At 46.8% G+C, this 25451-nt stretch overlaps 1 protein-coding gene across 1 annotated transcript in view; it reads left to right on the top strand.

Annotated features, from left to right (window-relative positions):
* CARMIL3 (capping protein regulator and myosin 1 linker 3) overlaps positions 1-25451 on the top strand; it is a 1161278-nt gene that overhangs the window by 1017444 nt on the left and 118383 nt on the right. Inside the window, exon 35 of the mRNA XM_086923677.1 lies at positions 20252-20318. Within this exon, the coding sequence (XP_086779803.1) occupies positions 20252-20318 (67 nt within the window). The remainder of the gene's footprint in view (positions 1-20251; positions 20319-25451) is intronic.

Raw genomic sequence — 25451 nt, 5'->3', positions numbered from 1 at the left:
AATCCAGACAGTCGATCCACAGCCAGGCAGAGACACCCAGAATTTTTAGAACACAAAAAACAGCCACTTCTAAAAGTGTGGTTTCTAAACACACGATTCAAAAACCACCTTCATAAAAAGATGTGTTATTAAATTGTGAGTTCAAGCCCTCTAACCTTCACCTCTCCATCTTAAGCCTATGGGAAGATAGGCTAGAAACATATTACACAGCCTTCCCCATTCTGTCCTATGAGCAATACTGTCTTGCAACTGGTGAAAAAAATGAAACAGAGAGTATTTCACTGTTAGGACATGGCTCACACCTCGGTACATGTCCTACCTTTCACAGACACTGCACCCTGCCCAGGGGGGTACATTGGTCCTACTATAGTGGTGTCTGATGTGCATGGAAAGGGAAGAGTAAGGCCTGGCAAGTGGGTGCACGTGTCAGGACAACATGGCAGTTAGCAAACTGCGCTCAGGCACTGCAGTGGCAGGCCTGAGTTCTCTCTTTAGGGCTATTTGTGTTGGTGGCACAATTAGTGCTACATGCCCACTGGTAGCTTTTGCATTACCAGCCCTAGCAAACATAATGCACTTTACTAGGGACTATACTAGTAAGGCAAACATACCAATTATGGACAACCAATTACCAAAACACTTTATACAGGGAGCACTTGCACTTTGACACTGATCGGCAGTGGCAAAGTGCCCAAAGCATCTAAGCCAGTAAAACGCAATCCATCACAGCATCAAAAATAGAGGAGGTAGAAGCAAAAAGTCTGGGGTAACCACACCAAGAAATGCCAGGTCTAACAGTGGGTTTATCAAGATGTGGTGTTTGATTTCAAACACCCTGGGGGTACAGTGAAGCCATCATGTAGCAGGGGAACTAGTAATCACTAGTGTCCAGACCATGTACTCTTCATGGCTTCCCTTTGCATTTGTAATATTTAAGTTTCTGCTTAAATATCATAGGGATACATCCACTCACTCAGAGATGCCCACACATTGGCTATAGTGCACCCTTCCTTAGGGCTCTAGGGCAGCCGTAGGGGTGACTTACTTATACCACATGCAGATTTTTACTGGCATGGCATACAGTGGTGTGTGCCATGTGGACTCTTCCTTTTTCTCAGCCTCAAGATACGCAGGCTGCAATGACAGTTTGCATGAGCTTGGTGAGGGGCCCCATAGGCTGGCAAAATTTGTGCTGCAGCCCTTAGGGGACCCTCTTTTAGATACCAGAGGCACCACTTACTAGGGACTCAGACGGATCCTAGAGCGGTGCCAATTGTGGAACAATGATACAGATTAGGAAAAGAACACTGGTACTGGGGACCTGGTTAGCGCGAACCCCATACTGTTCAGTAAATGTGCCACTAGAAACAAGGGAAAAAGTGGAGGATGGTACTGCAACAAAAGCCCTATTTCCTACAGTTAGCAAAGGCAAACCTTTAGTGTGTACTACACTTACCCTGACTAGAGTGTGGGTCCCTACTTGGACAGGATGCAAACCACTGCCAAGTAGAGACCCCATTCCTAAAATTGGTTATCAGCGGTGAGGATAGGACTGGTATTTTTGCATTACATACAGTGATTGGTTTACACTACTTCCATATCTCAGAACATTACGTACCAATATACTACAACCATGTTTCAGTCTAGAGAGCCATCAGCTGTAACTGCAGTACTGGATCTTGAGCAGGAGAAGTTAGACACCAACACGGTGTCCCAGCTTAAATGTTTCTGCAGCCAGAACATGAGAATGTTGTTGTGGAAGAGGAGGAACAAAGTCTGCATCTGGAATGACTGGAGGAGTCAGCATTGCTTGTGGGGCGGAGGCCCAGCCTGAATGGTGGAAAAGCTCCCTCCAGAGCTGGCAGCAGAGTTGAAAGAGAAGTGGGAAGAAAGGAAGCTCTAGTTGGAGCTGGCAAAACTCAATGTGAATGTGGAAAAACAGAAAATGGCAAAGGAGAAGAAAAGTCTTTTAGCTCAGGAGTTGAGTTTGTAGGAGCTGTATTTGAAAGCCAGGAGTGCTGATTCCAGCACTTATGATGGCAGCATATCTTCAGTGTACTCAGAGGGAAAGGTACATATACCTAAATGTCTGGAGCCTGATTATGGAGTGGGAGATGACATAGATGGGTGGTTTCACACCTACGAGATAAATTTGCAAATGCACATGATTCCTGAGAGGGAGTGGGGTACTGTTTTATTGAATCATGTCGCAGTGGAGGGGAGGGGCACCTTGCTGGCCCTAGGAGATGAAGGAGGCCCTGATCAGGAGATATGGTCTGAACCCAGAGAGATACAGGCAAATGTTTAGGGAAATTGTGAAACTTGGTCCTCAGACATGGGTAGAGTGTGTTGAATCCTACTGCAGGGCAATGGACATTTGGGTGCAGGGCAGTGAGGTAGCACATTATCAGGGGCTGTACAATTTGATTGCACAAGAACACATGCTTAACCCCTTCGCTGCTCATGACGAGCTCAGCTCGTCATGAGGCACAGTGGAGCTGTGCTTATGACGAGCTGACCTTGTCATGAACAATGATAAATCTTACTTTCCAGCACAGGAGGGGAAAACCTCTAGCAGCCAAGGTGTTAATGTAGGAGGCTCAGTATAAAGTTTCCACCTATGGTGAGGCACTGTGCACTGAGTCCAGGCAACCCTTAGTGATAGTGTTTAGGTCCCTGAAAATCAAAGCACTCAAGTGGTAGTTGTGGAGAGCACCTCAGGCTTATCCAGGAGGGTGTGAAGCAGTTGTATGTACCACTATTGTTGTGTGTCGATTTAGATATTGTATATAGATTTCCTGATTCATGCCCTTATATAGGTATAATTCACATTGCCATTATTTAGGCATAGGAATCCAGCCCTTATTTAGGCATTGCTCATGCTAACCAAATACAGGCATGGTCAACTACATCCGATCCTCTTCATTACAAAGGAGTTCCTGGAAAACCAGACTCTTAAGCCTTTAGGACTTCCCCTTGCCTGGATATTGATTTCTCCAGGAACTCATTTACTATGCATGAACATCTATTCCTTAGGGGTTCATTCTTGACGTTCTTATGCCCGACTTGTACGTCAATACTGGCATTCCTAAACCCCTTCAAGGTATAAATATACCTTCACTTGCTATGGCAAGGCACAGTGCGGTTCGGCTACCTACTAGCACGCCGCAGCTCGCCACAGCTAGTCCCGATGGAAGTCAAGTCCCCAACTGACGCACTGACCAGACGCTGTCAACCTCCTCGCCGAGAATCCAGCTCCAGTGTTCCTGACTCCCTTTGCGGGGTGTTAGAGATCAAGTCCCAGGAAAGAGATTCCAACCTCTCTTATTCTAAGGTATGGAGCTGATTAGAACCTAGAGAAATTTTGACAATTCTTGGCACAACTAAACTAAACTAAACTATAGCTGAACAGCACCTACTTCTTCCCTCGTACTACACTTAGGTTAGGTACACTGGGGTAGAATTATTTTAGAAGCACCAGTTGAGTATTTTAGCCTGTGTTATTTATGTATGTATTTATATATATGTCATAATTACAGACCATGCTATTGCAGTATTATTTTATCTTACTACTATTGTTGTACATATTATACTTCACATTCTGTCTTACGATTGTAGCAGTTCATATCTCTTGCATGAGAAAGAAGACTGTTCGATAAACCCTTTTTTATTGACACGTCTGTCTCTCTATTTCTGTGCAACTCTGTAGAAACGAAGCATGCACGATTGACTGTGAAACTGTAATCTATTGTTTCCACGACTCTGAAGCTATTGTTCCAACCCTAAGGGAAAGAAAGTTGTCATGTTTATGCAGTTGTCAGAAACGTATCCCTTCTTGTTCATACGAGAAGTTTCTAGTGACCTCTGAGTTAGCTGGAACACACAAGTAATTAAGTTTAAATTACTCGATAGAGACATACTGACCTCAGTCCTATGTCAAAGCTATAGGGTATATTTTTCCTATCCGCAGAGCCTATTAGGGATATAGGAACTACACTACACTATGTCGGTCAGTAAGCTTTACACTCAGGAAGCAACCACACCAAGTGAGTAGAAAAATACTTTATATTTATTACTGCACACTAGACACTAACTTGGTATATCTCCTACCCGGAGATATCAATTACACACAAAGAATACTTAGAAAAGAGGTAAGTAGCATAGGAAAACACATAGGGCCGAGCCTGGGTGGGGGTGTGGGAGGCGGGGGATCAAACCAAATACTAAAAGAATTGGATGCGAGGTGAGTACCAAACGGAACTAGTACCTGAGGTTGGACGAAGGAAAAACTAAGGTGGTTTGCCAGGGACCCCAAGGCGCCCGGGTGCAGAGTGGTGACACCGGGTCAGACGTGCATAGGACAACACAGGGTAAGTTGCGGTTGGAAAATTAGAGTTTTAGGACTGTTCCAGAAGGACCTCAAAGGAACCACTTAGATAAAGGGAGGTTGGAGAGTTACCCCATCCGTGGATATCCAGAAGATGCGGATATCTGCCCTAGGGAGCCTGGGTGTATAGGGGTGAAGTGGTGTTGGAAACCTCCATAGACGCCAATGGAAGGTCGTGGAAGTACAGTAGCTACAGAGCCTCGTGGGCCAGGCCTTTGGAACCAGGATGAGGAATCCAGACGAAAAGAACCTGAAAGCAGTGGGGACAGATTCCAAACTAGCCGGAGGTGACCAGGAGGCGGGCACAGGAGCACACTACCGGCCTTGTCTGAAGGCAACATTGTAGGAGCCCAGGAGCCTTTAAAAAGCTGTCCCACGTTGGTCGACTAGTGCAGGAAGGTCACCGGCCAGGAGGACCACCAACAAGCCTTGGCAAACACAAACAACGGTTTGTGGGAGAAGAGGCTTAATTGCAGACCAGCAAGGTCTATGGACTAACCCAGCTGGAGTAAGCCAGGACGGCCCTCCTCACACAGGAGAGCCAGCAGGATTCGATGTAGCCCCCTCAAGGACCCTTTGGCAGCAGACACAGGAGGCCGCAAGGAAGCCGCAGCAGCACACAGGAGATGAAGGCCCACCTTACAGAGGATGCAGACAGGACGGCGTGCTTGGAGCTAGAGACAGGGGCTACTTGAAGCTTGAAAAACTTCAGTGAAGAGAGCCAGCAAACCTTCGTGATTACAAACAGGCACGGTGCACAGGGAGGCAGTCTACATTGGCTGGAGAGGGATTACAGTCCCCCAACTTGCAGGAAAACCTAGTCAGGCCTCTTGAGAACCAACAAACCACCACCAGTGTTGCAGTGCCAGGCGATGTACGTGGAACAACATGATCAGCAAATTGGCTGTCGACATTAAGGTGCCTGTGGATGAAAGGAAGTGACTCCTTTACTTCAAGGGAAATTCCTTCAGGGTAGGATGCAGGCTGAGTCCTTGGTGACTCGGAGGATGCATGGCTATGAAGTAGCAGATCTTTGGAAAAGCCCAGGGATGAAGATGCAGCAGGATCCTTCCTACTGGGAGCAGTCTTGTTGTGGATCCTGACTTGTAGAACAGAGTTCCATTGTCCCTCAGCAGAAGAGTCTTTGAACAATCTTAAGACGACAGCAGTTGGTTCCAGAAGTTGTTGTAGGGACGAATCTAAGGACCCACCCTCAGGGGAGCCCTTAAGTAACCCTAAAAAGGGGAAAGACCTCTTCTCTGGTGACCCACCTATCCGAGGGGGCCAGGTATACTACTCAGCTGTCTTAGCCAGGCAGATGCTATCAGAGGCCAAAATTTAACATGGCAGAATCAAATGGCCACCTGGAGGAGCTTTGGGCACCTACCTAGGGAGGAGATGGACAGGGGGTGGACACTCCCCTGTCCTTTGTACAGTTTCATGTCAGAGGGGGAGCCAAGGGCTCCTGAATTGGGCAAAACTGGTGTATGCATGGAGGGCACTAAATTTGCCCTTCAATGCAGTCTGGTGGTGCTCAGAAGTGCTCCATCTGTACCTAAATCTAAATTAGAGGTAGTCACACCTCTCCTTTGCAGGAAGTCCTTTCTTCAGCATCCCCTGCCCGAGTGAAGTTCATCACCGGTTCTATGCAGCGCAAAAAGAGTTCTCTACTCTTGTGTGTTTTCGGAAAGCAGGCTGAGGTCCAGGCAGCTGATGATGCCTCTGGAACTCACCTGATCTATTGGGAAAATGATCTCCTGTACAGCGAGCCTAAGATTGCTGAGCCTGGGGCGTCCCATGTGCTGGTGGTACCCCAGTGCTTCAGGGCCTTCCTACAGGGACTAGCTCATGGTGTGCCACTGGCAGGTCATTTTCGGGCAAGACAAGACCTTTGACAGGCTTGTCAACCACTTTTATTGGCCTCAAATGATGAAGGCCTCAGATGCATTCTGCAGGTCGTATCCTACCTGCCTGGTGAGTGAGAAGTCAAAGGGGAGACATAAGGATTCCCTGCAACCTTTCCTGTTGTGAGCACCCCTTTTGAGCGCGTGAGCATTGACATTGTGGGGCCTCTGGATCTCAAGACAGCTATGGGCAACAGGTTCTTACTTGTCTTGGCGTACCATGCCACCGGATACCCAGAAGCTATCCCTCTGAGGACATGATTGTGCCCGCCGTGACTAGGGCACTAATGGGGATCTTTACCTGCGTTGGTTTCCCCAAGGTGTTGGTATCTACCTGCAGTGCCAACTTCATGTCCTTGCACATAAAGGCCATGTAGAAGGTGTGTGGAGTAGCTTGCAAGTTCTCCACCCCTCACCACCCTTAAATCAATGGGTTGGTTGAAAGGTTCAACTGTACCCTCAAAGGCATCACTATTGGTCTCTGAACTCATAAGGCGTAAGTGGGATGTCCTCTTGCCATGTCTTTTATCTGCCCACAGGGAGGTACAACAGAAGGGGGCTGGCTTCACCCTTTTTGAACTGCTGTACGGGCACCCTGTGAGGGGACCTCTCAGTTTGGTGAAGGAGTGCTGGGCGCAAGATCCCAGGAAGCCACCCCAGGATGTGTTCAGTTACATGCTGGCCTTCTGCAACCAGACAGCCCGCTTCTGGAAACAACCAGGAGAAGCTGAAAGCCAGCCAGGAGGACATGAAGTGCTGGTATTGCCAGAATACCACTCTGGTTGAGTTTTGACCTAGTCAGGAGGTGTGGGCGATGGCGTCTGTTGAGCCCCTTGCTCTGCAAAACTGTTGGTCTGGCCCATTTGAGGTGAAGGCGTGCAAGAGTGACGTCACCTACCTGATGGACTTGCAGACTACTAGGAACCCTTTGAGGGTTCTGCACGTGGACCTCCTCAAGCCACACTTCGAGAGGTCTGAGCTGACCAGGCTCTTTGTCACAGATGATAGGGAGGAAGAGGAGAGTTAATCCCCTCCCCAAATCCCTAACTACTAAAGAGCAGGATAGGTCAGTAGAGGGAGTGAGCCTCTCTCCTACTCTGACCCTAGAGCAGCATAGAGACTGTTGCCACTTGCTGGGACAGTTTTGCATCTCTTTCCACTCACCCCAGGAGTCACTCATTGGTGCACTCATGACATTGACACAGGATAGCCTTCCTGTTAAGCACAAAGCTTCCAGGTTATCTAACAGAGTGAGGCCCAGCATCAAAGAGAAAGCCTCTACGATGCTGGAGTTAAGGGTTATTGAGCCGTCCAATAGTCCTTGGTCCAGCCCAGTGGTTTTGGTCCCCAAAGCTGCTCCTTCCGGTGTCATACTTAAACTCCAGGTCTGTGTAGAGGACTGAGGCTCAATGTGGTTCGAAACTGACGCAAGTTCCTCAGCACACTTGACTTTACGTCTGGGTACTGATAGATTTCCACGACCGAGGGGGCACAGGAGAGGTCAGCATTCTGAATGGCAGAAGGGCACTACATGTTCTGGATTATGCCTTTTGGGTTGAAGAAAACCCATGCCACTTTCCAGGTCCTGGCTGGGTTGGTGAACTTCAGTGCTGCCTACCTTGATGATATTGCAGTCTACAGCTCCAGTTGGGAACGACCATTTACCCCACCTTCGGAAAGTGCGGAGGGCCCTGCAGAGTGCAGGCCTCACTATCTAGGCCGGTAATTGCCTGATAGGGCAGGAATCTGTGGTTTACTTGGGACACCAAGTAGGGGGTGGCAGGGTGCAGCCCCTGCAACCAAAAATTGATACCATTCTGGCTTGGGCACTTGAGCGTCACTGGGGCCTCAATAATTCGATTATGGATCCAGGTTGATGCTGGTTGTGCCAACGCGATCTTACCCGGTATCGGAGCCAAAGTTGGTGCCTCTGCCTTGGTGCCTCTGGCATTGCCAGCCCCATCCTTATACCTGACGACTCAGAGACGGATCCGCTTCGCTCGTCACTGACTCCAGCACAAGCAAGTGCTATCTGGCGAGAGAGGCGTTCTCCAAGGGACCCATCACCTCCGCCACTGCCCTGTAAATAGAGGCGTTGACCGCCTCGTATAAATCATCATCAGAAGGTAAGTAAACAAGAGGATCTCCTTCCCCCTGTGTGCCATCCATCTCCACCAAGGGAGGCGTCTAAAGAGGCTGCAGACAAGGCTGCAATAACAGGGCTGGGGAAGAGCCAACAAGTTGAAGTGGGCCGAGCTCACTGCAACGGGTCTGAGCCCAGAGAACCCACTCCCCTGGTGCGTTAGAGTGATATGGGGTAAAATATTCCTGAGAGGAGGTGTCTCAACAAGTAGTGCGGTGTCTTGAAGTGCGTATGGCCCAGACCTCAGATGGGCCAATCCTGCGCTGTGCGAGCCGGCAAGGCTTAAACTTACATGTGGGGAAATATCATCCTCCATGAGGTGTCGTGCTGCAAGCATTGGAAATACTGACCCGAAGTGGGTGTATAACTTAAAAAAATAGAGGCCACGATGGGCTACAGACCCTGGGCATTTTGGGGCATCATTCTCCAAGGGGAAATGGCTCCAGGCTATGATGCACGCTCTCCGACTTGTAAAGATGAGGAAAGGAGAAACTCATGTCACAGCGGGCAACGAGAACCAGCGCTACCAAACGGGCGGAGGCGATCACCACGGAGCCACACCAGGCACACAAATGGCCATGAGGGGAGCACAGAGCGTCCCTCGGCCAGAAATGTTAAAAAGCAAAATGTTAGAGGACAACTGATATTTTAACAATTACTTCACTAGCAATTAACTTGAAACACCAAGGAGAAAGGCAAACCCCAGAGGTAAGGATAGACACACTTAACTCGGCTGCGAGCAGCGAACAAAGAGAGAAATGCATAATCCTCCGGTCCTGACATAGAATTCATCATTATCTCTTCCAATGGACGTCCATAACATCAGACAAATGGGTCTTGCAGATCATTCAGGAAGGCTATTCTCTTCCTTTTCTTTCTTTTCCTCCTCCTATTCTGCCAATTCAAGAATGGCTGGCGGAGGATCTTTTTGCTTTACTCCAAGTGGAAGTTACAGCTCTTCTGGCCAATGATTGTTACTCCTGCTACTTAATGATTCTAAAAAAGAACAAAGGGTTGCGACCCATATTGGACCTGTGGATCGTCAATCTCTTCCTCAAAAAGGAGAAAGTCAAGATGCTCACATTGGCTCAGGTATTGTCTGCCCAGGAGCAAGGTGACTGGTTGGTAGAGTTGGACTTGCAGGATGCGCATTTTCTCATCTCTATTGTGCTGGCCCACAGACATTACCTGAGGTTCAAAGTAGGCCATGAGCACTTTCAGTTTACTGTACTACCTTTTGGCCTAACCAGCGCCCCCAAGGTGATGGCGGTGGTCGCAGCTCATCTGCGCAGGTTGAAGGTGTCAGTCTTCCCTAACTCAACGACTGGCTGTTGAAGGCGCCTTCACTCCAGACTGTTGTCTCCAAGCTTGAGACTACGGCAAATCTCCTGCATTCGTAAGGGGTTCTCTATAAATGGTCAAAAGTCACACCTGCTTCCTTCTCAGAAACTCCCTTTCATCAGAGCTTTTCTGGACACTGTGCAGTTTCAGGTTTATCCTCCCGAGTATCGAGTCCAGGATATTCAGGCTATGATACCGATGTTTCAGCCTCCATCCTGGATTTCGGTGAGATTGACTCTGAGACTGCTGTACTTTTATCGTTCTCACATTCACTGTTACAGACTGGCACAGAGAATACCTGGATCCACCTGTGCCTTGCCACATGTAGCACGCAGTGGTGATGGTGATTTATTGAGTGACAATTTCACATAAGTTATTGTGGCTGTTTAATTTTGTTATAGATATTCCCCCGACGAAGGCCCAGTGCCGAAATGCATAGGGATAGAATCTGTGTAACAACAATGATGACGTATGATGGAATACTTCAATTTGTTCATTTGAAATGACAATAGAAGACAATCAAATCAAGAGCTTATGTTTTGAAACCTAAAAACATACCAATCAACGTTTGTTTCTGAGATTCTTTTGTGTATCTTCGCTGTAATTGACAGCATTTAAGCATCAGTGCCCCGAGAGACACTTCCACAGTGGTGTAAGTGCTACTTGGAATCTCCATATAGGTTCCTCACAAGGCATGTAGTCATCCAAGACACCTGAAGGAATCTCCTTTGAAGTGTAGGAGTCCATCTATAGGCACCGCAACCCAGCTGACCGGTCTGCTATTCCCGAGCTCCTACGGACTACGAAAGGTTCAACAACACAGGTGGTAACTCTACAACTTCCTTGAGACCTGCATTGTCTACCTAGCAAGTTGGAGGCCAGTATCCCTTGTCGGAAGCACTGGAGCAGCACCCCTGCGCACGGCGTCGACTTGCCATTGCCAAGGCTTGTTGACTCTCTTCTCCAGAGTTCTTCGGGCTCCAAGAAGCTCCAGCCACAAGCATCTCCTGCAACCAAGATCTTAGCCTTCACTGCATCCTTTGCACCGTAGGCCCTCATCCTTTGGTGAGCTGCTCGAGGTCCTCTTGTGAGTACTGCGCCTCTGGCCTTTGGGTCCTCTTGAGAGTCTTCTTTGGCTTCAGTGGGCTCCCCTGCTTGTTCCGGCCTGCTCTGACTTACCTGCTCGTGGTGAGTCACTTGGACCTTACTGGGCCCAACACTGCACCTTTTTCTTCAACTACGTTGTTTGCCTTTGCCAAGGCCGGTTGTCGCCCCTGCCGGACACCGACACCTTGGCTCTCGACCACCGACGTGGGACAGCGCGTGAATAGCTCGTGGTCTTCTACAGCATCACCTGGTCTGCACAGCTGCAACTTCAGGGCCATTGTCAAACTCGCCTGCATCTCTGATATTGTTGGGCATTCGCCTCCCGTGGCTCCTGGTCACTCTGTCCTCTCTGCTTGCAGGTACCTCTCAACTTGAATCCACCTTTGGGTTCCACTGGACACTTTCACCTTCTTCATCTTCATCAGCGGCATCTTCCTGAAGTCCACCATTGCACCGACTTCCCAGGTGTAGGTATCCTGGTTCCTGGTGTATCCACGGGTGGGGTGGCTCTACAACCTTCTGTCTTCCACAGAGATCTTTCAGGGTCTGCTGGAAAGGGTCCTTCTTCTTTAAAATTGCAACCACAACTTACCCATAGAGTTTCTTTGAGTATGTGGTTGTGTTCCCACACTCCGCACAGCCTCCGTGGGGTTTCTAGATACTCACCCCGCGTGGTTCCTTGGGTCCCCAACTCTTCTACGTCTTCTGGGCCCATTCTTGACTTAAGTCGTGGTTCGCATTCCACTGTTTGAGTATATGGTTTGGTCTCCCCCTGGAGACCACTGTGTATTCTGTGCTATTTACGTATTCTATTGACAAAGTATTGTGTGTATTGTGCATATATCACCGGGCAGGAGATATTCTATTGTATTAGTGAGTGTTAATAATAAATACATATTTTTATAACTACACTGTGTGGTTCTTTTTCACTTAACCCATACCATAAGATTAGGTGCTGGTAAAACAAGCTGCTTTACACTTCTTCTGGACTAAGCCTGAAGGCTGCTCTCCACAGCTAACACTTGGAGAGCTTTCTAAGGGTGTCTAACACGATAAAAATCTACATAAGAGTTGTCTGGGTTAGTGCAGACTGCTACATTTACATACGTGAGCACCATATACTAAACCAGCCTACTACACCAAGTCATTCTTGTGGCTCCTGAATGGACACGAAGAGTCTGGTAACCAGATCTTCTTCGAATGAGCATCAATCCTCTGATCAGGCTGCCCCTTCTGGAGGATCTTCTGTCACAGCAGTACGGGAGGGTCCTCCACCCGAACCTGTCAACGCTCCACCTTTGCGTGGAGATTGAGCGGCGATAGTTGATAACTTTCAACCTTCCTCCTGAGGTTTGTAATGTTATTTTGGCTGCCTGGCGACCCTCCACTAAGACAGTATACGTCTACCGTTGGCAACAATGTGTAAAGCTTTGTACAGAAAGGTCTAGTAACCCTCTTTCTGCTTCTTTATACACTATTCTTTTTTTCATTCTTACCCTTGCCCAGCAGGGCTCTGCCTTTGGTACTTTCAAGGGTTATCTTTCTGCTCTGTTCACTTTCTTGTAGCTGCCAGACCAACACTTTTTATTCAAGTCGCTCAGAGTAAATTGGTTCTTAAAAGGGCTCGTACGTATGCTCCCATCTGCGCCCTTTGTCATGCCACAGTGGGACCTTAACTTGGTCCTTACATTTCTCATGTGTGCTACCTTTGAGCCATTACATAATTGCCCCCTCCGGCTGCTTACCATCAAGACAGCCTTTCGAGTGGTAATAACATTTGCCCGGAGGGTGATTAAATTGCAGGCTTTGTCATGCATGCCTCCATATTTGATGACTTTTGTGGATAAGGTGGTGCTTCATTCTTACTAAAAGTGGTGACTCCATCTGGGTCAATCATCCCCGCTGCCCACCTTTTTTGCTCCCCGCATCCCTTTAAGGAAGAGGAGCACCTCCACTGTCTGAACCCAAAAGAGCAATGTCATTCTACATAGGACTATGTTCCAGGTTTATGTTGTGTGTTTTTTCATCAGCATGAAAAAGCAAATCTGATTTCATTGAGAAGAATTGAACTACTGGGGACTTACAAAAGACAGTGTGCAGTGGTATTAATTGCTTTCTGCAGAAAGAGTACCGAGTTTAGACTACTGTCTCGGCACACTCACCTCCTTGTGGTGATGTTTTTGAGATGTGTTCCTGATGAAATTCTGTATACATTTGGTTCCAAAGGCTGAAACAAGGATACGTTTGTTACAACAGTTCATGAAGGCACCATGATCTCAGTTTCATGGTCGTTGGACAGCTCTGACAGTCGGTCTACAAGGAAGCATGTTTTTCAAAACGTTATTTATTTTGATGTACAACTTTACAAAGGAACACATTTTCTGGGTTTGGCAACTCTATTGCCAGACAAGCAAAAACAATGCACTTTACAAGGTCACATTACACATTCCGTATGCTCTTCATTCATATTCATCAGACATCATTCTTGTGAATCCTTTGTTCTTTTTGACTGTGGTTCACAGTTTCATTTAAATAAGTGCATTCAGCTCCTGCATCTTTCAAAGGCAGAGAGATATTCAACAGACTTGTCATTAAAGGTATTTGAGTCATTTTATATGTAGGATGGAAGGTTATAGAATGGATACACTGCTGTGCGTACTGTACAGAGGATTATCCAGTTTGTAAGCGGATAGTAGTCTGTACAACTGTGCCTTTGATACAGACAATAAGACACCTGAAAGAGCGATAGTGCATAGACCACAAAAGAAAGGGAAGCCTTGGTCGTATTTTTCAAGAGGTTCCAGTACAAGATAGCTGTGAAGAATCGAATAGGTCCTCAATGCACTGTATTGATGTGAGTGTAGTTATCAAGAGGATGCATTGTTTGGAGGATTGGTAGTTCAACATGTAAGTGTAGCACATTATGTGGTAATTTTACTTTTAAAGGATTATGTTTTTTCTCTGCAAATCCTTTAATAGGCTCCCTGACTCGCTAATGTTCCTTGTAGCTGAATGGCTAGAAGGACCTAAGTAACCGAGGAACAATTACAGATACTTCAATATGACATTCATTCTAGTATTTCTTTACATAATAGTCAGCACAGTGGGGAATGAGTGCAAAAGTAGTTTTCATAATGAGCACCTCCAATTGGACCACATTAGAACCTACTCTTTGTCCCTTACAAAACCGCAAAAGACTTTATTAGCAATGGCTGTACAACAAGCTGTTCTTATCTAAAATTGCAGGTTATTTATGAAATCTAAATCAATTCTGAAAACACTGAAGAGGAATTATTCTGCAAGGTCAAAACAGATCAGAAAGTGAACTGTATAAGTTTAAAAATAGTACATGAAATAGGGGGAGAAGGAGGATACAAAGTTAGGTCGCCCTCCAAAGACGTATAATCAAACACAAACCCAAAGTATTGGGTTCTAAGACCTAGCTCGTGGCTAAGGCTACAGGCCGATGTGGTAAGAAAGAAGCCCAGAAGAAAGAAAAATATCTTTCTTGAGTCCCCTCACTCACCAGGGTTTCCCCACGGTGACATGCTTCATCATTGGGGCCAACCCAGCTCTCTACGAACTAGGAGCACTTTTTGTGGAGGACTATGTGTAGTGCAATGTGAAGTGGAGTGGGTGTTGGTGTTGGTGAATTAAAAATACTATGCTAGTGAGCCTAAAATATTTTATTCCTTCTCCTAGGTGGATATGGTTAAAAATGGGGTAAACACTGTCTATAATGAGAAGGTAATCAGTTTATGGTCGATATGTTTCGAGCTTCCTCTAGCTCTTCCTCAGGACCACACAGGGACCAGCCCTGTGTTTGCCACTCCTATTTCAACCTTAATAGAAAAATAAAGATAAGTAAAAAGAAAAACAGTGAACGCTGCTACTACGCATGCGTATAAATACATACGATTCCTAATTCTCGTAGTATATCTGAAATATAAATGGAAAAACATTAGATATAAACCCCTCTCCTCTGAGCGGGGGTACACAATTTTTCTCCATGCTGCATGTCAATATGGGTGGTTTGCTCCATATTGGTGCGTGCAAGCTTTCACAGCTCCAGTGATTGTGCCTAGAAGAATAATAAACACAAGTGGTGGTATGTGGTGTGAATTCACACATAAAAACAACACAGGACTTAATATGATAGTTTTAACACACTCATTATTTCACACACACGACATAATTCGATTAGTATTGCAAGAATCATTACTTGTCAATGTGCGTAATAGCACCTCATGGTCTCTAGGGGGGAGTGGGGGGGGGGGCGGTGTCTCCCTTTGAAATAATCCTGTCGTGAAAGAATGGAAGGGAAAAGAAGTGGCTATCATTGCATTTTTCGAAATGCTCAGTAATGGTTCTATTAAGCTTGGGAGGGTGCTGCCTCAACCCTCGTTTTGGCGCGGGACCTGTTTGGAAGAAGGTACACTTACTTCAAGCCTGTAGATGCCGCTCACGGACACCTACTTAACTTCCCTGTCGGACCGCATCTTAGCGTGTCAACGGCGAGGGGAGCTCTAAAAAGGGCTTCCGTGTTCTAATATGTCTTGTGTTCAGGCGGCAGGCATAGACCGCACAGTTGTTGTACAATGGCCGCCCCATTTGGCAAGTGTGGTGGCCATATTGGGCTAGTCGCGGAGTCCTCCGCTATGAGAATTGACCATATTTGGTAAAGTCATAGATGGAAAGCTGACCAATATAATTGAATATTTTACCTATGGATGTTTTTTATATTGAATAGGAATCAGCCCTTCTCTTGATGTTTGCAATAAGGAGGCCAATGTCAGGGGAGTTTGCAGGATGTTTTAGCAAAGTTTATCAATGGGTGCCTTCATTTGGCTAGTGTGGCGGCCATATTGGGGTTGGTTGTAGTAATACTCCGCAAACGTGTCCGGCCACAAACTGTAAAGTCAGAATGAAAATCGAATCATTATGTTCTGAAAAAATATTCCACCAATGGAAAATGCTCATTTATATAAATCGGCCCTCATCTTGATGTAAACAATTGAGTGGCCAGTGTAGGGGGAGTTGCCGGATGGTGTCGCGACCCCCTGAGTTGAAGCGAAATGATAGCTTACTGTGAAAAAAGGGGGTATTATTTGCATTGGGGAGAGACCAGTGTACAGATTTTAGGGCCCATACTTTGTCACAATTTTAATTCAATACTTTCCACACAGATCAGCTCAGTTTGGGTTTAGCTTGAAGATGAGAACCTACCAAAACTTTGTAGTAGGTTTGTTTAGGCTGGTTTGAAGTAAAACCCAAACAGTTAAAGGGGTGGAAAAACGCCCCAAGTTTGCATCATCCATAAGGGGTTCCAGATAGGGGCAAATCTCATATTTTATCTGTAGTGGGATACAGGCAGAATGACAGAATGACAGAAGCTTTTCGTTGTTTAAGGGCAAAAAGAGCCCCAATGTATGTCATCATAAAGGCCTTGCGTATCGGTGCGGAGTTTGAACACCCATTGCTGTTCGCGTTCGTGTAGTATGTTTTCAAGGTTTTCATGGTGGTTTATCAGTTCTAACACCACCCACCTAAGATTGTTGGGTGTGTGTTGTTTTTCAATGAAGTGGCTTGTCATTCTTGTGGTAGCACGTTTGCATCGTATGTTGCTTCTATGTTCTACTATACGAGTGCTCACTTTTCTTGTGGTCATTCCTACATGGTGTAGGTTGCATGTGCAGGTGATCAAGTAGATCACTCCAGTAGTATTGCAGTTAGTAAACTGGCATAGTTCCCACGTGGTGTTATTGTTTAGAGAAACTGTCTTAGTGGCTGTGGTTAGGTGGCACACGCTGCAGTTACTGCAGGGATAGTGGCCTGCGGGTAAAGGATGCAACCTGCGGGTGTTGTTTTCTTTTGTGCCTGTGGTTCTGGGTCTGGTATGTACCAGATGATTTTTCAGGATCATGCCACGTCTGTGGCTGAACATTCGTGTGGGTATGTCAAGTCCGCCACTATTAAGTGTTTTACAATGTTTTTTCACTATCTTAGTGACTTGGTCGGACGCTGTGTTAAAGGTGGTGATGCATATGGGTCTCTTGGTTTCTGTATCCTTGATTACTTTGGGTTCCAGAAGGGCTTCCCAATTGTTGTTTCCTGCCCTCTTTTTTGCTTTACAAACCAGGTGTTTAGGGTAGTTTCAAGTCAAGAGTTTTTCACTCAGGTCTTTGGCCTGTGTTATGTAATCCTGTTTGTCAGTACATTTCCTTCTAAGTCGAAGGAATTGTCTGAATGGGAGGTTCTGTTTTAGGTGTCTGGGGTGGAAACTGTCATATGTCAAAAGGCAGTTCCTCGCAGTAGGCTTGAAATGTGTAGTGGTAGCTTCCATGCCCTGTCTAGCCTAGATGTTGAGGTCTAGAAATACTAGGTGAGACCTGCTCATGGTGTGGGTAAATTTCAAGTAGCTGTCTTGTACATTGAGCCAAATGAAGAAGTTATTTGCTTCTTCTTCAGTGCCATGCCATATCAATAGAACATCGTCTATATATCTTTTCCACATTATGATATGCTGTATATGGGGGTTGGTGGCATTCAGGATCTTATGTTTCTCAAGTTAGTGTACATAAAGGCCCGCCACACTCGGCGCATAAGTGCTGCCCATGCTCGTGCCATGCTGTTGGCGGAATAGTGTAGCCTCAAACCTGAAAAAGTTTTCCGTCAGCGCTAATCTGCAACATTCAAGCACCACATGTCTGGGTTTGTGATATGCCACTCCACTTCAAAGAGGACCTCTTCAAGGATCTCCAGTGTATCTTTATGAGGGAGACTAGTGTAAAGACTCTCCACATCCAAGCTGATCAATATGCTGGATGTGGGGTGAAAAGGTAAGGACTTTCAAGAGACAGAGGACAGCTTTTGTATCCTGTAGGTTAGTGTCTGTATTTTGAATGATTGGTCTTAAGAATGCATCAGCAAACTTTGATAAAGGTTCTAAGATTGAGCCTATCCCCGACACAATAGGTCTCCCTGGTGGTTTGTTTAGGGTTTTATGAATTTTCGGAATGGTGTAAAAGTAGGGAGTGATTGGTTTTGTGTTTACTAGGAAGTCAGCTTCTTTTTTACTCAACCAGTCATTGGTTATTGATTCCTCAATGAGAAACGCAATGTTTATCCGAAGTCGTTCTGTAGGGTCTTCATTGATGTGGACATAGTTCCTTGCATCAGCTAGTAAGAGTAGACATTTGTTCCTATAGTCCTGTGAGTTCTGTAGGACTATTGCTGCCTCTTGGTCCGCTGGTGATGGTTTCATTGTTGGAAAGTTGCTGTATTGCTGCATGTTCGGTGTTACTTGTGTTCTGGAACAGCTTAATGGTCCTTGGGTCCAGTTCCAGCACTTCCTTCATGACTGCCTTTTCAAAAGCCAAAATCTCGACAGGCAGGTTCATTGGTGGCGGGGTGAAGTTGGATTTTCTCTTTAATCCAGTGTTGCTTCTTTGTACATCATTAGGTTGCTTGTCCCTATAGAACACTTTCAGTTTTATTTTCCTTATGAACTCTTTAAGTTCACACTTATGATACATACTACCAGTGAATCACTGGGAGTATCCCCATGTGCACACCATCATTCTCCTCTCAAAAAGCTAGTTTAAGGAGGATTCCACTCGAAATCTTCTTCAAGTTTACTTTATTGAATATGATTTCATTAATTTCATAATTTCGGAGTGAATATCATCACATTATTTCCATGGACATGACATCATTGCACGTAAATACTCCTATGCATTACGAGCGGAGCCCTTCCTCAGGGAGTAGCAATGATCCTTTCTTAACGTGCTTACAATCTTACTCTCGAAGTTCATATTCCTCTGCCGTGGCTAGAATCAGCTAGAATCAGCTCTCTGCCACGTTTCTGAAACGTTTCTTTCAATTCGCTGGTGCCTTGGTAGGATTTTAGATGAATTTCTAAGGTATGGATCTCTTCTTTGAGAGACTCTGAGAGTCGTGCTGCTGTTTTTATTATCAACACTAACCAGTCTCTAGTGCAATGCCACGATAATAGTGATAAATGTTTCTTTAAATGTTTATCTGTTTGAAAGATAAACGGTTCATTCCGTACGATCAAGCCTCTTGGTGCCATATTGCCCCTAGGTATTCAACCATCATTATTCAATCAATTAAGGTCTTAATTTGTGTGCGTTTTAGCTCAGTTAGTGCATTGGCTGGCCTCATTGTTGTCTCTGTTTGGAGCCCCTGTTTGTGGTAACATGGAGGCAATGACCCTATCTACCTCTTCTTCTGAGAAGGATAGACCCGTGATTTCTGCCATTGTTCTAAAGATATTTGGTGTATCGGGTGGAAATGCGTGTGTGTATCTAAAGCTGCCACTTTAGTTGAATTTGTAATCTTTAATGATCAACAACTCCCGCAGCTAGAAAAAATTTCAAAATCAGTACATGAAATAGGGGGAGAAGGAAGATACAAAGCTAGGTTGCCCTCCAAAGACGTATAATGAAACACAAACCCAAAGTATTGGGTTCTAAGACCAAGCTCGTGGCTAAGGCTACTGGCCGATGTGGTCAGAAAGAAGCTCAGAAGAAAGAAAAATTTATTTCTTGAGTCCCCTCACTCACCAGGGTTTCATCCGGTGAAATGCTTCATCATTGGGGCCATCCCAGCTCTCTACGAACTGGGGCGTGCTACGACTTGCGGAATTACGTAAGAGCACTTTTTGTGGAGGACTTTGTGTAGTGCAATGTGAAGTGGAGTGGGTGTTGGTGAATTAAAAATACCGTGCCAGTGGGTCTAAAATATTTTATTCCTGCTCCTAGGTGGGTGTGGTTAAAAGTGGGGTAAACACTGTGTACCAATCTATAATGAGAAGGTGATCAGTGTATGGTCGACATGTTTCGAGCTTCCCCTAGCTCTTCCTTAGGACCACACAGGGACCAGCGCTGTGTTTGCCACTCCTATTTAAACCGTAATAGGAAAATAAAGATAAGTAAAAAGAAAAACAGTGAACGCTGCTACTAATATAAACATGCGTATAAATACATACGATTCCTAATTCTCGTAGTATATCTGAAATAAAAAATGGAAGAACATTAGATATAAACCCCTCTCCTCTGAGCAGGGGTACACAATTTTTCTCCATGCTGCGTGTCAGTATGGGTGGTTTGCTCCATATTGGTGCGTGCAAGCTTTCACAGTACCAGTGATTGTGCCTAGAAAAATAATAATAAACACAAGTTTAAAAATAGGCAGAACATGTTAGAGCAAATCTGATAAAAACCTATGACCATTTATAGCTAAAATTGATGTGATGATGGTTCTCTTGTACTCTGTTTTGTTGTTGCATGCAAAACTCGCCATGTTGCACAGTGATCCACGTCCTGTTTGGTTTCTACATTTTTCTAGAATTTAGATATGGAGGAAGCAGCTGGTCATCATATGCAAGAAAGGAGGCGTTCATCAGCTGATTCTGGTAAGCTGGAAGTTGGTCTTCATGTTCTTTGACACTGTGTATTTTACGCTCACAATTTCCAAATAAAAGAAGTATATTGATTTATTGTACTTCTGTCACTTTTGTAGCAATTACTTTCATCACCACATGGTGCAAGCAAAACCTGCAGTTGCAAAGCTAAAGTCCTTGGAATATTTGATAGCAAAACTGATGTTGGTTTTGCTATCTGTTATTCAGAAGATTGTACCTTTCCTAGTGGATTGTAGTATCTAGATGGGGGAGGATCTCATGTTTAGATAAAAGACCTTCCATCACACACATTTATGTATTACATGTTTTTTTAATGTTTACTTTATGTTTTGGTGTTTTCTTATGTGTGTTGGCTCCTTGCCTTCTATCACATATTTTCCCATGTATGTGTGTGTGTATATATATTTATATATGATACATGGTATTCTGCAATCCCTGTATAAACATCTGTCTCTAAATTCTTTATAATTGGTGACTTGTAATGCACCCAGTTGCCGATTATAAAGAAAAGACGTCAGAATGTAATAAGTCATTGCAGTCAAGTTCTAACATCACAATGCTTGCTGCCAGAGCCAGCAGCTGAGGTGAAAGGCAGGTCAGGTCACATGGCAGTTGTTTAAAGCAACAAAAATGGTTGCTTTTCCTTCTGTTGTTCTATTGTTCTAGCTTACTTTCTTTCTTTGCACTCCTTAGATAATTATAAAAGTTAGAATCTTTCTGCATGTTCCAATATATTCCAAGTTAATGCAGCCTTTTTTAAAGAAAACAAACTGCCTTGTATTTAGCTATTTCTAATATCTGTTTGCAATAAATAACTAACATGTTTTTGATGTGTTTAATTTTGCATCAGATGTTTTATTTTTATTGTTCATGTTTGCAAACATGCTCGCTCTTTCATATGAAACAGGTATGCACCAAGGCTTTAAGTGGTTTGTGGTAAACATGATGGTGTGATCATGTATTATATAGTATATAGTACCCCTTGACTTACATGGGAAGGATATTGCAAGTCACCTCGGAGTTCCATAACCTTATAAAGGAACTCTGCCTTCTGCCTCGTTCGTCTATATGATAATGAATCTCCTTGTTGACATGAAATATCTTTATAATGTAAGGCAGGGGGGTACGTTATCCCTTCTATAATGTTACTTTACAATAAAAATAACTTGGAATTTGACTGAGATGTCAGACTAGAACCCGCAACTTTTAGAGTAGTACATTTGCGTGCCGGTGGCATCGTTCGGCTCCTGGACAGAGTTGTCTGCGCTGGACGTGACATGCATGGTGCCTATATAAGCACCACCCCATTTTGTTTATTTATTTATTTAGGAGTTTTATATAGCGTTGGCCAGACACGAGGGTATCAGAGCGCTTTACACCATTTGTCAAGTAACAATGGAGTACAAAGAGTAGTAGTAGTAGGTACAGAGACATACGTGACGGGTCATTGTTCAAAGGTGTGAGACAAGAGGTAGATGCTGTAGGAAGTTATTCTCATCAATGTGACTGGTTGCTCAGGTGTGCAAGATTTCCCTATGAGAGTCCACTATCACTTTGAGTTTGATTGAGGTAGAGGACTTTAAGCTGGCTTTTGAATTTTTTTAAGGCAGGGTTAGTCCTGATATGGACTGGGATGAAGTTCTAGATTTTGGGAGTATTTCCAGAGAAGGAGCGCGATAAGGTTTTTTGTTTGCTAGATTTCGGAGGGATGAGCAGTAGAGTGTTGGTGCTCCTGAGATTTCTTGTCTGCCCAGCTTTGTTGAGTTTGAAGGCCAGATATGTAGGTTTGCCAGTGTGCAGAACTTTGTGGGTGAGGCAGTAAGTTCCGAAGTTGGGATGCATTTCTATTGGAAGCAAGTTTAGCTCTCTGAGTGCGATGGAGATGTGTTTTGAATTTCTTTACTCCAGTCACTATTCTGGCTGCTGCATTAAGGGTTGATCTGAGAGGAGCAAGGTGTGATTTTGCCATGCCTGTGAGGGTTGGGTTCCCATAATCTAATCTGGATGTTGTAACAACAGTTCATTTCTTTCTGTGCCAGCCAGCGCAGATCTGCTGGGATCTACCTCCAGTCATTTTGTGACTGACTTATTTCAACATTTTGTCGAAGATTTTCTGAGACTTGGTCTCCTGGTATGATTGGGGACACCCTTTTGCGTACCTTGCTGCCAGAGGAGGAGCTCGTTGCACCAGCTGCCCAGCGGACCTACTTTCACGCTCACGACTCGCCGGACCCGCTCCGCGGGTCCCGCAGCGCGTCGTTGTCTGCCTGTGGACTGCCCAGAGGAGCCAGGGAGGAACGCGGGGGCAGGTAAGAGAACCAGCGGGGCTGCGAGCTAAGCAGGGGACTCCAGCGACCAGGAGCCCCTGCGCGCCCAATTAGCAACACCTGGGCTGCTCTCCCCGCTGGCCACGCCCCCCCGCCAACGGACCTAAAAGCTGCTGCTGTCCCTGTGTTTGTGGGACACCCTTTTGCGTACCTTGCTGCCAGAGGAGGAGCTCGTTGCACCAGCTGCCCAGCGGACCTACTTTCACGCTCACGACTCGCCGGACCCGCTCCGCGGGTCCCGCAGCGCGTCGTTGTCTGCCTGTGGACTGCCCAGAGGAGCCAGGGAGGAACGCGGGGGCAGGTAAGAGAACCAGCGGGGCTGCGAGCTAAGCAGGGGACTCCAGCGACCAGGAGCCCCTGCGCGCCCAATTAGCAACACCTGGGCTGCTCTCCCCGCTGGCCACGCCCCCCCGCCAACGGACCTAAAAGCTGCTGCTGTCCCTGTGTTTGTGGGACACCCTTTTGCGTACCTTGCTGCCAGAGGAGGAGCTCGTTGCACCAGCTGCCCAGCGGACCTACTTTCACGCTCACGACTCGCCGGACCCGCTCCGCGGGTCCCGCAGCGCGTCGTTGTCTGCCTGTGGACTGCCCAGAGGAGCCAGGGAGGAACGCGGGGGCAGGTAAGAGAACCAGCGGGGCTGCGAGCTAAGCAGGGGACTCCAGCGACCAGGAGCCCCTGCGCGCCCAATTAGCAACACCTGGGCTGCTCTCCCCGCTGGCCACGCCCCCCCGCCAACGGACCTAAAAGCTGCTGCTGTCCCTGTGTTTGTGGGACACCCTTTTGCGTACCTTGCTGCCAGAGGAGGAGCTCGTTGCACCAGCTGCCCAGCGGACCTACTTTCACGCTCACGACTCGCCGGACCCGCTCCGCGGGTCCCGCAGCGCGTCGTTGTCTGCCTGTGGACTGCCCAGAGGAGCCAGGGAGGAACGCGGGGGCAGGTAAGAGAACCAGCGGGGCTGCGAGCTAAGCAGGGGACTCCAGCGACCAGGAGCCCCTGCGCGCCCAATTAGCAACACCTGGGCTGCTCTCCCCGCTGGCCACGCCCCCCCGCCAACGGACCTAAAAGCTGCTGCTGTCCCTGTGTTTGTGGGACACCCTTTTGCGTACCTTGCTGCCAGAGGAGGAGCTCGTTGCACCAGCTGCCCAGCGGACCTACTTTCACGCTCACGACTCGCCGGACCCGCTCCGCGGGTCCCGCAGCGCGTCGTTGTCTGCCTGTGGACTGCCCAGAGGAGCCAGGGAGGAACGCGGGGGCAGGTAAGAGAACCAGCGGGGCTGCGAGCTAAGCAGGGGACTCCAGCGACCAGGAGCCCCTGCGCGCCCAATTAGCAACACCTGGGCTGCTCTCCCCGCTGGCCACGCCCCCCCGCCTATCACATAGCTGCAGCATCTTAAGGCGTGCAGGAACACCGCTTCGCGGGAGCGAGCGGGAGCGACCGGGAGAAGCCCGGGACAAGGGCGGGACCGTCTGTGGCCGTCAGGGGCCGAAGGAGGCCGGGCTGGGCCCACTCTCTTGATCCCACTTTATATTGCAATCAAGGTTATGCCTTCGCCTCCACCACGGGAAACCCCCTCAAGGGATGGTGCCTCCGGTTCCGGGACACTGGACAATTATTTCAAATCCAACAAAGGTGAAACGGACTCGGAAGGTTCACTTGAGAAACGTAGGGCGGAGCGTAGGCGCTCCATTGAATGTATGAAAACCAGGCCTCTGCTAAATACTATCCCTCACTCCATTACCCAAGAGGTAGGTGCGCTATCTACTAGCCTAGACACCTCAACAATAGAGGACTTCCCTGCTTTATTCAGGGAAGTCTCTTCGACCCAAGGGTTACCTTCTGATAAAAGTGTAGAGGCTGCCCCCCCAGAGATCTCCCACACCCCTGTTGACCTGACAACTCAAACCCAACCAGCACTAATGGCCAATAGGAACAAGCCTAAACTAAAAGTCATGGCAGAGATACATAGGCCCCCGCCCAGTAAACGGGCTCGGAAATCAGCGGGGGGACGGGGGAAATCTAAAATATCGCACTTGGATTTTGGTAAGAGTAATACTAACACTATCACATCGAAGAAGACTACGGAGATAGCCCCACCATCTAAGCTCTTAAATCCTAGCACAACTACAACCCCTAAAGAATCAGAGGTTGATACACCGAATCTTAACCACCCATTCTTTACTAAGGGGAGCATCGAATTTTTACTCCGTTCCCTCTTGCAGCCCATCACTGACAGTCTAAAAAAAGTTGAGATTAGGCTCACCTTACTAGAGACTTCTCTTACCACTCTGAATTCTCTAGTAAGCAAACAGACAAAGTTAGGGGAAACCCACTCCCTGGGTAGGGAACCCTCTACAACAGAAACTGCACCTAATACTAGCAAAGCCCCCCCAAAAAGTAAGCCACCGGCTGCCCCCCTGCAACCTCTTATGTCTGTCCAACTCCAAGCACGGCATAACAAGTCAAGCAACAGACCCATTGACTCAGTGGCTTTAGCCCCACATAGCTCACAAACAGAGTCCACCGGAGCAAACCGAGATCAGGTTAATGACCCCCCACTCACGCCAGGTTGCCCAACTCCTAGACCACGGAGGCCAGATCTTCCACCCGAGGCCAATAGACTAATGGTGGTCCTAGCCGGTGCCCCCCATCTAAGATCAGGAGAACACGAGGACTATCAATCCCTCAAGAAAAAGGTTATCAAATGGTTAAACTGGAACCGACCCCTGCCATCTCACTTTAATAATGAAATTATCATGGTGAGGAGGGTTCCATGGCTGGGGAAGACCAGGAAAAC

This window comes from Lissotriton vulgaris, chromosome 5, assembly GCF_964263255.1.
Source record: "Lissotriton vulgaris chromosome 5, aLisVul1.2, whole genome shotgun sequence".
NCBI lineage: Eukaryota > Metazoa > Chordata > Amphibia > Caudata > Salamandridae > Lissotriton > Lissotriton vulgaris.
Note: the sequence above shows the minus strand (reverse complement) of the source record. Positions and strands in the feature narration are given on the sequence as shown.